At 39.3% G+C, this 13544-nt stretch overlaps 1 protein-coding gene across 1 annotated transcript; it reads left to right on the plus strand.

The window, feature by feature from the left end:
• The first annotated feature begins 5576 nt into the window (after nt 1–5576).
• Nucleotides 5577–10150, plus strand: LOC137256002 (glycoprotein-N-acetylgalactosamine 3-beta-galactosyltransferase 1-like). Its single transcript, XM_067793640.1, has 4 exons — nt 5577–5826; nt 7427–7633; nt 7964–8580; nt 9364–10150. The coding sequence occupies exons 2-4, from the start codon at nt 7474–7476 to the stop codon at nt 9550–9552; spliced, it is 966 nt and encodes a 321-aa protein (XP_067649741.1). The 5' UTR covers nt 5577–5826; nt 7427–7473; the 3' UTR covers nt 9553–10150.
• The last annotated feature ends 3394 nt before the right edge of the window (nt 10151–13544 follow it).

Here is a 13544-nt window from a genome sequence, read left to right on the forward strand (position 1 = left end):
AACCAGCTTATGGGAAACCTCGGGGCATACGTGTATAGTAACCGTGCAGCACAGAGCAACACCTCCCTTCCAAGGTGTTGGGAAATGTGCCCCAAACAACGCCTCCAGAGGAGATATGGGACAGGTGCTCGCGGTCGTCCTGCCGTCTTCATCTCGTTGCGGGAAGGAATTGTGTGTATGGGCATTAATATCTTTAAATGCATTTTTACAGATTTTTATAGATCTCTCCATTTTATTACCTATTTTAATATTATGTGTTAGTAGCATTTTACAACACTTTTGTCTTGTTCATATACATACATCTATAACATAATCAGTTTATGTCTCCCGTAGCTCTATTAAAAGTGGCTCATTATATATATTTTTATTTTCATAGTTTTATGTGTGCACACTTCTAATTATGTAATGAGATGAAACTATCTGTCTGTCTGTCTGTGAAAAGTAATCTACACGCAAAGCATCTGGACAACGAGCAGATAAAAGCGATGCGTGCTGAAACTGAATCTGTCTGTAACTCGGTCGACCTGAACGTATGTACACTGCTGTCGTCGGTGACGTCCTTCGGGAACATCGAACACAAATTGATTACGTTTAAGTGTTGCATGATTCTAAACAGATTATATCAGAACCAACCAGAATTACATCACATTCAAGTACCCTAATAGATTTTTGTTTCGAATATTAAATCTTGACCCTGCAGTGACCATTGTCCAATATCTGTGACCATCAAAATATCATTTCCCCTCACTATAAAGTGTAAGAGAAAACATTAGGACTATTCTTTAGCTGATATAGGAAGTATGATCAGGTGTCTCGAGATACTGACGGTGAAAATTTATTTTCATCCAATAATATAGATAGGATTGCAACCGATTTAACTTCCCCAATGACGGCAATGTGCGAAGAACATACATCAAGTAAGACTGTCACTATTTTACCCGCAGATCCGCTTTGGATGACGACTCAAATACGATCTCTAATTCGGAAACGTAATTATTTACATAAGAAATGTTACATCGAAATAAATAAAGTTACTTCCGCTATCAGAACTGCTAAACAAATATTCGTCTCTGAAATTGATGATTATGTTAATACCTCGCTCGGGACCAAAACGTGGTGGCGTCTGACTAACTCGCTCATAAAATCACGCCACAAAGACAATCAATTTCGAACAACTATTTTCAACGATACAGTCTATAATGATCCCTAAGAAATAGCAAATGTTTCAAACAACCGCTCAATACCGCTACTATTGTACATCTAATTCGTTGTAACTCGATATTAACTAACATCACTCAAACTCGAGAGATATTTAATTTAATGTCAGAGATAATGTCAAGAGATAACGATTTACCAACATATTTACAATAAGGATACATGCCAGGAAATTACACTCAAATCAATAAACAAATCAATGAACTTGTTTGTATGATTACATAGCAAGCCCTTGACGAAAGAGCTTAAAAAGTGTTCTGGAATATACGAATTATTTATGAAGTGAAAACGTATGGTATCCAAGGCGAACTATTTAAAGGGTGTGAAAGTTATTTTGAAATTAGAGGGCCACGGGTAACAATCAACGGGCCTAAATCCGAAATGAAACATTTACTAGCTGGAGTGCCTCAGGGCTCTGTCGTTGAGCCACTTATATTTCTCTTATACATCATTGATATTGGTTGTGATACCGCCAATAACAATCGCCTCTTTATGGATGACACCCTTCACTATATGTGGTAACCTACTCATGGATGGAACAATTATTCAAAGTGACTGTACATGTAATGATCACTCTAATGATATTGCACGTAAGGTTCGCCCTATGATAAGTTGTCTGAGGATTTTTTAATACTGATTATTACGTAAAACATTGATGAATATTATGTCTTGTTTCAGGAGATTTTGACGGCAGCCGCCTCACACGTGTGAATTCAATTCATTCTTCCAGTCCAGTCACAGCTAAATCTCGTTTTTTATCCCCCCGTAACGTTTAAATATTGCGTTAAAATGGACTCCTTGACATACTTGTCTTTTCCGCAGCAGAACTTTAACACCATTCACTATTTCTTCCCAAAAAAGGAACACAGATAGGTCTGCTGTTGCAGTGTTGCCGTTTGGTGGTTTTGGATTTCTGAATAACATATATCTTTGTGTCTCCATGACAACAAGTTTGAATTCGACTGAAATTAATTGTAGTGTTCTTTTCCGGATCAAGCCATTCACTATTTCGTCACCACATTTGACACACAGTCTGGTAGAATACTGACGCTTTTTGGTAGATTTGGATTCTGAATAAAATAGTTTTGCCTTTCCATGCCAACAGTTTTGACTTTGAGTGAAATTAGGGTTGGTGCTATTCTCATTAGAACCATTCCTTATCTCCTCATGTAACTTCTCACATACACAGTTTTGGGGTTGAACTGGTGTTTTTGGTAGTTTTTGACTTCTAAATAAAATAGCTTTTCGCGTTGAAGCGTTCGCTCTTCAGACAGACACCTGGATTCGATTCTTCAGATGGGTACTGTATGTGAAGCCCATTTCTGGTTTCCGCTGTCGTGATTGAATATTGCTAAACGTTGCGTAAAACCATAATCGCCCATCGTGGATATTGTCTAAATTGATGAGTGTTAATTGATGTTTGTTTCGTTTGACTCTTATGATGTTCAGATGTATACCGGAGGTCGGTAGATAATCGCGTCTGGACGAGACATGTGATCAACAGCATGAGCATCGATCTACGCAACTGGGATAGGATGAACTGTGTCAACAAAATTAGCGAGTCTGACCGCCCGACCCCCTTAGTCGCCTCACATGGATTACCGAACATCAGTTCTAACCTGTATCTGAACTGGATCTGAAATCTGTTCCTAGTTTGGTGATGGTATTGGCATTATGAGACGTGTCTCCCGGTGCGGGATGGTGATTTCAGACACATGGCTGAGTCTCGATCGATGGCGATACGTGGTATTTGTCGATCTGGTGGTAACACGTTGTGCTTGGCGATCTCAGTAAACCCAATATCTCTGTATGATGTACAATGCATCAGTGTAGCCACACAATAAAGGCATGAGGGCCAGCGAGACAAGGCTATATGGCCGCAATTAATTAGTATACACAAATGGTGACTGCGTGGTCAAAATGTCGATACCTGTACTTCACCTTTAGTGCCATTTTGTTACTCATTGATGTAAAACGTATATCTCATGACATTCGTAATTAATACGGAACAATGCATTGATAAATTCACATACTGGCATCCGTTTGATTCCCAAACTTTTGCAGGTTGTAAACATGTGACCTTTAATAGACAAACTATTGTGCTAGCTCTTGAAAGTAGTATTAATCCAAAACGCCCCACAACCTATATCTGCGATTTCCAGTTCAACTAATATCCATTATGCCCGTTGAGATGCGATGAAATTTATCAACCAAGTCAGCGAGCCTGCCACTTGATTGAATTACTCGCATCGTGGGTTCCTGAAGACCAATTCAAACCTGGATCTTCAGGGCTTGTCATTATGCACTGATGGCAATTCTGTGTGAGTGGAACTACTCACACCAACAACATCTTACGACAATTTCATGCTGCTTAAAATCTGCGACCTCCATAAAAATGTTAACACCAATATGTCTTGCATCTTCCACCTGCCATCTGCTGATTATCATAAACAGTGCGGTTGGGTAGCCCAGTAGTTACAGCGTTCGTCACGCCGAAAACCCGAGTTTGTTTCTCCACCTTGGCAAATTGTGTGAAGCCCATTTCTCATGGACTGTTATATGCATCTCTCCTGTTACACACACTTTTACACCCAATACATGCGTTTAATACACACACACACACACACACACACACACACACACACACACACACACACACACACACACACACACACACACACACACACATATTTAGATATTACAACATGAAAAGCCTGTTACTGATATCGTTAATATCACCAACTGAATTGCTTATATATATACCTATATGAACAAAAAGTCATGATATCAAAATAAGATTTAGTATCTTTAAAAGACATAAGTAATTTAATTCCCGTTAATTTCCACACCAGTATTTTATTCCAAAGGGCAATATATTTGAAATGATTTTTCGCTCGTTTCTATCATAAATTTCCAATGTTACATGTAGCGTATATACCTATGCTTTATGTATGATACAGGAAATCAATAAAAGCGGTAAAAATGTAACCTAATGGGGTACATTGAGTGTAATAAAGTATGTGTTCCAGGTCTATGACTGACATGAACCAATATAATAATAATAAGAAGAATAATGATCTTGTGGTTTCGGTTCTTTCAGTCTTGTTATGTTGCGACAATTGAATACACACACAAACGTGATTTATTCGGGTGTACACTTCATCTGTAGTGTACACAGTTTAGCACATTTTTTCAGCACTCGCCTGGATTCGAACCACACTGCAAAGGTCAAGTATCTACAGCTTAGAAGTCCAGCGACAAAACCTAGTCAGTCACATCGGCTTCCATAAAAATGGACACTAGTCGTGTATAGTCAAGGTTGCATACAATGTACACCACTCTAACAAGTATTACAGTTGACATGGGGTCCATCGGAAAGTGAGTGAGTATGGTGCCACACCGCTTTTATCAATATCCCAGCGGACAGGGGACACCAGAAATGGGCTTTCCACATTGCACCCTTGTATGGAATCGAACCCCGGCCTTCGGCGTGACGCGACACCGCTAAGCTACCCACCGCCCATCCATGGCAAAGGTATTTATAAGATGTCCCCAATTACGCACACTTTATTGAGAAGTACAATATGAAACATAACCTGTTCTATTTTTGTTTGACCACTTGAGACTGCCATTGTGTATTCATAGCTTCCGCTGTGAGTGAGTGAGTTTGGTTTTACGCCGCTGCTAGCAATATTCTGGCAATATCACGGTGGGAAATAGGCTTCAAACATTACACCCATGTCGGGGATCGAACCTGGGTCTTCGACATGACGAGGGCACAATTTAACCATTAGGCTTCCCCATCACACCACTTCAGGCTTCTACGATCTGTAAAAATTTGGTTAACATGAGTCCACTGGGAATTAATTTACATTGTGAGAAATATTTTTCATGCATTCGTAGCTATATATTTTGTATTCACGTTCATGTCACATGTACTAATTACTCCCTGGAAAGACACTACAAATATTTGGTCTGATCGTGACACTCGACGGAGCAGATTCACTGGGAGTCGACGTCTGGCACTCAACACAGAATTTCCTGTTACGTTCAAAGGCACAAACAGTATCATACTATTATAGTGTTATACAAAAAACTATATACTTGTGATCCAGAAACTTACTGTAAATTCATATACGCTTGAGCATGTGTTGAATGATCAATCGCGGTTCAGACACCGGATCCTTTAAAACACATATTAACGCGTCCTGGAAAAAGGCAAAATGCAACACCAACCACATGTTGGATTTTAATCATTAGAATGACTAACAATGATGCATTAACCTTGACACAAAGTCCGTAAACACAACGTTAATTTGTAAACAACTGAATGTTCTGGTCTTATTGTTTTCCATGGTCCCACTGCAACAGGGCACAGCTGGTAAACTTGTTTTGTTTCGAGGTTGCTCTTGGTCAATTTCATATAAACGTTTCGGTCGATTTGTGTATGGATATCAACACGGAATTGATATTCTTGTGGAAACCTGGATGAGTCCTGACGCGGGGAATATTCTCGGAAAAAGAATGCGGTAGGAGGCAGACCCAACAACCTTTCTTTGCATTAGTTTCAAGAGGAGTGATTACAACGATAAACTATCTTGATAACCACATGTAAGTACAGCATATTTGTTTTCTGCAAACACTATTTATGGTTTTCTTTGCAGAATTCTTTACATAAAGATTATATTTATGTCCAAAGCAAAGGCGATGTATTATGTTTGAATCTTTTTTCTGTCCATATGTGACAGAAATAATCTACATAATCTAATGACAGATAATCTACTGAAATGTGTTGTCATTTCCATTTACTTCAAAAAGTGTGTTTTCTGTCTGTAGAAAAAGTGGCGTTGCCCATTATTCATATGTAATAGTACCAGCGTTTGAAACGGTTCAGCGCCGATTGTCATTGTATCGAGCAGGCAGTTTCAAATATGTGCAGACTCTTATTGCCTATAGTAAAGTATTTTGCGATTATTTTTTCAACTGGAATGTTCTCCTTTCTTTTTCTTTAATAACGTTTGGGAATCATCAACGATCCATCATGGTACGATAACTTACAGTTTCACTTAGTGGTATTTCAGCGCATTGACCTTACGTCTCATTGTCCCAGTCAAACAAACAAAAAAAACCCCGTAGCCTTCGCTTCATTTGGTAGAAACACTGTGGAACCGTGAACAATGTAGTCTATTGTGTTTTATTGGTTTGACGTAACCCATGTGGGCCTGCAGATTTCATTCAGGTAGCAGCAGCCCTCGATGGCCAGCTGGTAAATGAAATCATTGCAAACACTGAATGTTACACGATGACTATGAAAAGAAACGTTTGAATATGTCTGTATCCCATGTCGGAGGCCATTGTTTGGGCTTTTTTAGTTTTGTTGTTGGTTTGTTCTTTTCTACTTTTTGCATTTTTTTTCTGAATTAATTTACATTGCGATGGTAATGGTTATCGACTATTTATATAGGGCATATATCCATGTCTGTGGCATGTTGAAAATACACGTTGTTCACCTAGAACTACTTTCGTCACAAGATCAGAGAATCCCATTCCATGTTGAGTGGACACCTTTATAAGCCAAAATGTATTTCTTATGTAATTTTAGCGGGATTTTCTTCTTCTATCAGGAATTTTGGGAAACCCATGCTTGTCGAAAGAGGTCACAAGATTTTATGTCAATGTTAACGTTTGTCTCTTCAATATTTTTCCACGAAACAAAACAAAGAAATGTATAAACTTACGACAAAGGCATGTCAGTAGTATATCAGGACAAGTTCCCATTCTATGACCAAACCTTTTAGAAATAGTGTTCAACAATCCCTGCTTGTCGTAAAAGGCAATTAACGAGATCGACGGGTCAGGCTCGCTGATTTGGTTAACACGTGTCATCGTATATCCGTTGTGTAGATCGATGCTCATGCTGTTGATCACTGGATTGTCTGGTCCAGACTCGATTATCCACAGACCGCTGCCTTATCGCTGGAATAATGCTGAGTGTGGCGCCAAAACATGAACCCAACGTTAACCGAATGTAATATGAAGATTCCCATGTCAACAAGGAATTTTCTCTTGTGCTCCCTGCCCCTGCCCGTGAAGATATCATCAGGCATTTCCTCCAATTTCCCCCATTGAATACTAATATATGTAACCAAATCCAACATAGTGTTCAATCTTTTCAACGCATATATACCACAAATGCATTCTTTGTTTCCAGACGTTTGTGATAGCAGTGCAACGTCTTAATGATGATAGATCTTCACAATGGTCAACGCTCACTGGTATATGGCCTTTGGCTTGATGACTGGCTTGATGACAACGGTGATAATGCTTGACACCCTGGCGTCACGTCATACAAAAGTACAGAAGGAAACGCGGAGGGAAGTACCAATAAGGACTTCTGGACAAGCATTCAGAAATCCAGGTATGTTTTTAGTCGTGAAGAACTGGTCTTCAGTAACGTGTGCTTGCAGTAAGAGGCAATTAACGGGATCGGGTGGTCAGGCTCCCAAACTTGATTAATAAATACTCGTGCGCATGCTGTTGATCACTGGTTTGTCAGGTCAGACTCGATTTTGTACGAATCAGTTCCATATAGCTGTAGTATTGCTGTGTGTGTCATGAAACGACACAAAAACAAATCCGAATAGGTTGTGAATTAAACTCACACACAACCGTGGCGTCTTAATGTGAATGCTTGTAAAATTCCCGTTCTCATTTGTACTTTTCATAACGCACAAAGACATAATTTCAGGGATCAGACTCTTGTGCTGGATCCTCACTCAACCCTGCAATTTTGCCAACAAGACACGATCAGTGAAAGAAACATGGACGAAGAGATGCGACATTACCTTATTCTTCAGCTCAGTGGCCAACAGCGATATACCCACCATTAAGCTGGATGTTCCAGAAGGACGTGAATACTTGGCTGATAAATCGTTTGCAGTATTAAAGTACTTGCACAGACATTACCACGATAAAGCAGATTGGTTCTACAAGGCAGATGACGACACTTATGTAATAGTAGAAAATCTACGCCACTTCCTTGGAATGCAAAACACAAATGGGCTCTATTATTATGGTGAGGTGTTTGACAGGAAGGAGAACGGGGTTTACAACAGTGGGGGTGCAGGCTATGCCCTCGGAAAAGAGGGTTTGAAAAGGATTGCTTTATTCAGCGACAATGTGGATGCTTGTCATCAAGCGGAAAGTGAAGATGTGAGGGTAGGTGTGTGTCTCAAAGCACTGGGTATTGATGTAGGAGAGGCAACAGACAGTTTTGGAAGACCCATATTCAACTGGAACAAACCTGTGTCTATTATCCAAGGGGACTGGCCTGATTGGGTGATAGGGATCGCCTATGTACGGTCGGTAAGTTACCATTTTCAGACAGATTATTTATCTCATGGATATCATTTCATAACTGCTGACCAAGATTAATAATAATTATTTGTAATGGAATTATTCTTCAATAGCAACGCCATATGGCATGTTAATAGCAATGTCGAATACAGCAAACAGTGAAGATACTGGCCCTCGAAAAAAACGAGGGAATATCACTGGATTGTCTGCTCCATACTCGAAGTGTTCACGAAAAACATCGCTCATATGTATTCCACAATCGAGTTCTTATAGATCTGGATAAGGTTTTGAACCTGGAATCTGTACATACAACAAACAACTGTTACACATTTGGCTTTGTTGGGATTAACGAAATTTTGGATTAGCATTAGTGGTAAGGGCAAACAGGCATATCTGTTTGGTTAACTTTATGTGTTGTCTCGTTTACTGAGAAGACTTTCCATTTCCATTTTACATATTTTAATGCCTTCAGCCAATAGTACATGCATGCTATTTGAAACTTGCGAACGTTGAAGTCTATATTTAATATTTACATGTACGTATACCCCTCAATGTTTTGTACGTGCCATTGCTATTACTAAAACCACACGTTTTGTGCAAGGAAACCGATCTTAAATCTGCAGTTTTAAATTCAACGTATATTTAGTGCCTTGCTGTATACTCACGTGTGCTGTCACAGAGCAAATGTGGGTTTAATCAAGAAAAAGTATTTTTGCCTTCATGTCACTTCTGAATCCATGTCCGCATTAAGTTACGAAACTTAAATACTTAAAGTCAGGTTTCCTATTTCAGGGTGTTAATGCTGTTAGCCCCGTGGCCGCATCATTTCACTATGTGGGTCCAACTGCGATGCGAATCATGGATTTCTTCTTGTATAACCTGACACTTCATGGTGAAAATCTCTCAAAAGCAATCTACTCTAATGCTTCATACGACGGTCGACAAATGAGGAAGAGAATTTTAATCAACACTGACTCCTAGCCGAGGAAAGGGCCTAAAGAACAACACCTGGTGATCAAGTGATCAACGGTTGATCTACATCAAGGATAAAGTGCTTAGAAGAAAGGAGGTTTTTCTGAAGAAAATGTTGAAACCCTCAGTGAGATTGTACTTCACAAACTGTAAACAATGTGAATGCAAACAACACATGTGGATCAGGAAGTCTTATGGTATCAAAACTGACTGATACAGTACCTATTTTTAGTATGAAAACAGACAGGCAGACACATGTTATAACCCTCTTTGGAACAAAAACTGTCAGTGGATGTTTCAAATTTTAAACATATCCCTGGTTGCACGTCATTTGGTGATAAAGTGACGCCTGGGTGTGCTGCAATGATACATTAACAGTACCAAACATATTTAAACATACGTAACAAGAGACGATACCAATGGCGATGAAACTGATACTCGTATAAGTAGTTTCGACTGCTTGTACGCCTTTGTCAAAACTTGCCGTCTTTTTAAAATGAAATAATCAAATATTCGATTACATCTATCTTGATGTATGAAGGGGTTATTATTCATGCTTTATCAGTATTAGCTGGCAGGTTCTTTAAATAAATGTATTGGACATTAAGTCTAGGTGTCTGGTTGAGATTAAGTGCGGCAACTGATCAAATTGACATTAACCTCACGCTATTTAGCAATGATCTCTGAAATTACTGGCGATACAGTTGGAATTAGGCACATAAGTAGGCTACGTCACATCGTACTTCCGGTGACAGCGTTCCATACCCTTTGCAATGGTTTCATGATTACAATAAGGCACCGATTATCCGTGCAGGGATAACACTTTCCCTATCTAACCATCTCAAAATTAGCCCACAATTACGATTGTCAACATTTTGAACAAACCCGCCAGCGGTCGCCAGATCTGATTCTTGAATATACGCTTGTAAGCGGAAAACTGGTACCGGAAGTAACTGTGTCTCGTCTCTCACATTAGCCGGGAAGCCGGGAACCTGCTCTGTACAGGGAGTAGCGACTTGCACGACTTACGCCAGCATCCAGCATCACATCGTTCCTATTGTCCCTACAGCGGCGGGACATGACCTACTAGTTTGGACCCATACTAAGAAATACATGCAACATGGTCTTGCAGGCTTCTTTAATGGATTACGTGCTTTGCTCACTTAATTACTTAATTACAATAAGAGGCATCTACTCTTCAAAGGCACCAAATCAAATTTACTAATAGGTTAAGTGCACGAAAATTGTAAAATTTCGAGCAATGAATACCCAGTGTCCGCTGGAAAATATATGTAGACGTGAGATGCGGGCCGGTGGGAAAGATTATACAGGGCTTGAGGCGCAATGAGCAAACTAAGCAAACGAAAGATAAACACAAATATCTAGGAAACGTTGATATAGCCTGACTCATGATGAATTTAAGGAATACATTGAATGTATGAGATCGCAAAATAGACAGTGAACAAAAACTAAATAAATCCTATATCATAACTGTCAAAATGGCAACAAACAACCAAGGCATATTCACATCGAAATCCAAGGCCCGTTGTTTTCACGGCGTTAGACAAACAAGCATGGACAAACATGGGTCAAAAGTTCATTTCCTATTGATCACCTAGCGACATCTGCTTGCTGCTGTATACATCTGCCTTTTTCAAGGTTCGATGGCGGAACGTAAATGTCCACATATATATCGAAATTGATGACAATCCATTAAGCATGCACCGTACATCTGCACGTCCCAAACTACAGTGTTCAAAATCCTTATCATCCACTGATGATGTGCAATTCTTTAAATATTGTCCTCTTTGTAACTATAATAAGACTTGATCAATCAATTATGTTTCTGCAATGTTTCAAAAACAAATCATTCACTCACTATCAGTGAAAGTTTTAACCCGACATATCAGCTGAACCAAGGATCTATCTCCTCCAGACTTGGCATATTGTATTTACTGTGCATCGCAGATCTTAAACAGGATACTGGATCACCCGAAGACTCACCTACACGAGAAACCCACGTTCTGACTAACGCGACTTATTGTCACTAGATATGTTAAAAGCATTTCAAGATGTCTTCAGGATGTATCGGCGCATGCTCGTGTACTCAATCTTTGGAAGATCCTGATTTTAAGGATTTTGCCCCGTGAAGATCCGAGTTGGAAAGGCCATCAGCAACCGGTGCTTGTCGTACGAGGCGACAAACAGGATCGGGCGGTCAATCATCGTATCCCAGTTGTGAAGATCGATGTTCACGGTGTTGATCACTGGATTGTCTGGTTTAACCATATGGCTGGAGTAACCAACAAGCAAGAAGACAATCTGATTATCTCTCTTTCTTGCCTTCATGCTCTTAAAACTATTTAACAGAAGTGATTCAATTACATAGCGATCATTCTACTGGCCAATACGACATCGTCTTTCTGGTTACCCAGCCGCAATGGTATTTCCTGGAACATCCTGCAAACGCAGCACTCAACATATCTGTGACATGTCTTATTTCATACTCTGATTACAAGCTTTGATAATATCGCACATCCGTGATCTGAGGAGGCGGGACACCAAAATTGGTCTTAATAATTGAAATAAAATGCTACATTGATTATGCCTCCTTGGGTTGTCAGTGCATATTTGTAGAGGTGTATTGGTCACACAAGATATACACATGAATACTATTGAAAGATGAGGATCCTCCGTTTTGCATCCCTTGTGATCACGCTCAAGTTTAGCTTGACTGTGATGAATACTCCATCACAAGGGATAACTGTTTTAAATCATGAACTACGAAGGCTCATTTTAAAAAATATCAGTTCTCATTTAGTTATTGCATTATTAAAAGAAATAGATTTGCTAGCTGATTTATAAATAGATACATATTTCATGGTTGGAAGTTTAAAATAGTAACTCAGATTGTTAGTGGTCTTTACTTTAGGTTTCTACTTTCAAGATATGTGCTAATTAATTTTAAATCATTTTGTGATAATCTAGTCATTTTACTGTCCTTCGTCGACAGTATATTATATGAATGTATTCTAAAATTAGAACTAGTTTCAGTCACGATAAGGCTGAAATATTGCCGATGTGGCTTTAAATCTTAACCCACCTACCCAATCTGATTATATTTATTGACAAAATAGAATAATTTTTAAGTTGTAAGATTTAGTCCAATGTATCAGTGGCTTGCTGGATTGCGTATTATTGTCCATTTCAGTCACCGGTCGTTGCCATGGCTGAAATGGATTATTTGCACGTAGCCCTGAAGTAACTACAAACAGACATATTGATTTAAACAGTAAAACAAGCACATGATCAAGAAAAAACTAGGCATCAAGTTCAACTTAACATGGGAATTTCGACGATTGAAGCCTTTATTATTGATTAAATGACTTTGTGAGTGAATTTAGTCTTAAGCCGCTTTTAGCTATATTCCATCAATACCGGCGGACACCAGAATTAGACCTCACAAATTGTACACATGTACAGAATCGAACCAGGATCGTCAAGCGTGACGAGCAAACGCTTTAACCACTGGGCTACCCCACCGCCCTTTAGGAAAAATGGCAGTGTTAACGGGGACAAAACGTCATAACTAATTATATTACGTCCTGCTCATAAACAAGCTCGAGAATAAAGAAAGGTTGCTTGGAAACATAGTCCCTTACAGTTCCTGAGGGTGTTCGGAAAAACTGACACTGAGTGAGTGAGTTTAGTTTTAAGTCTCACTTAGCAACAGAAGCTAACATTGACGAATATATTCCGGTATTGACAAGTGAAATTCTTCTGATACCTTCCAAAAATTCCAATGTATTTATTATGAATAAGTTGAGTTTATGCATATTATCCCATGAATAAAGGAAACAAAAGTTTCACAAGACCGGTATTTGTACCAGTCGGCAATCTTGGTTCGCGTCCAATCCCTTCGCATTGAGCATATCGGTTGAGAACGTGCACAGCAGGTGTTCTGTATAGTACGATATATTCAGACGCGCACACTCACATCC

This window comes from Haliotis asinina, chromosome 11 (genome assembly GCF_037392515.1).
Source record: "Haliotis asinina isolate JCU_RB_2024 chromosome 11, JCU_Hal_asi_v2, whole genome shotgun sequence".
Classification (NCBI taxonomy): Eukaryota; Metazoa; Mollusca; class Gastropoda; order Lepetellida; family Haliotidae; genus Haliotis; species Haliotis asinina.

What these genes read in the sequence shown, in the direction of transcription:
- LOC137256002 (XM_067793640.1), top strand. Translation starts at nt 7,474, where the DNA reads ATGGTCAACGCTCACTGGTATATGGCCTTTGGCTTGATGACTGGCTTG. An exon ending in ACAAGCATTCAGAAATCCAG is followed by an intron (nt 7,634 to 7,963) that starts GTATGTTTTTAG and finishes ACATAATTTCAG; the next exon opens with GGATCAGACTCTTGTGCTGG. An exon ending in GGATCGCCTATGTACGGTCG is followed by an intron (nt 8,581 to 9,363) that starts GTAAGTTACCAT and finishes TTCCTATTTCAG; the next exon opens with GGTGTTAATGCTGTTAGCCC.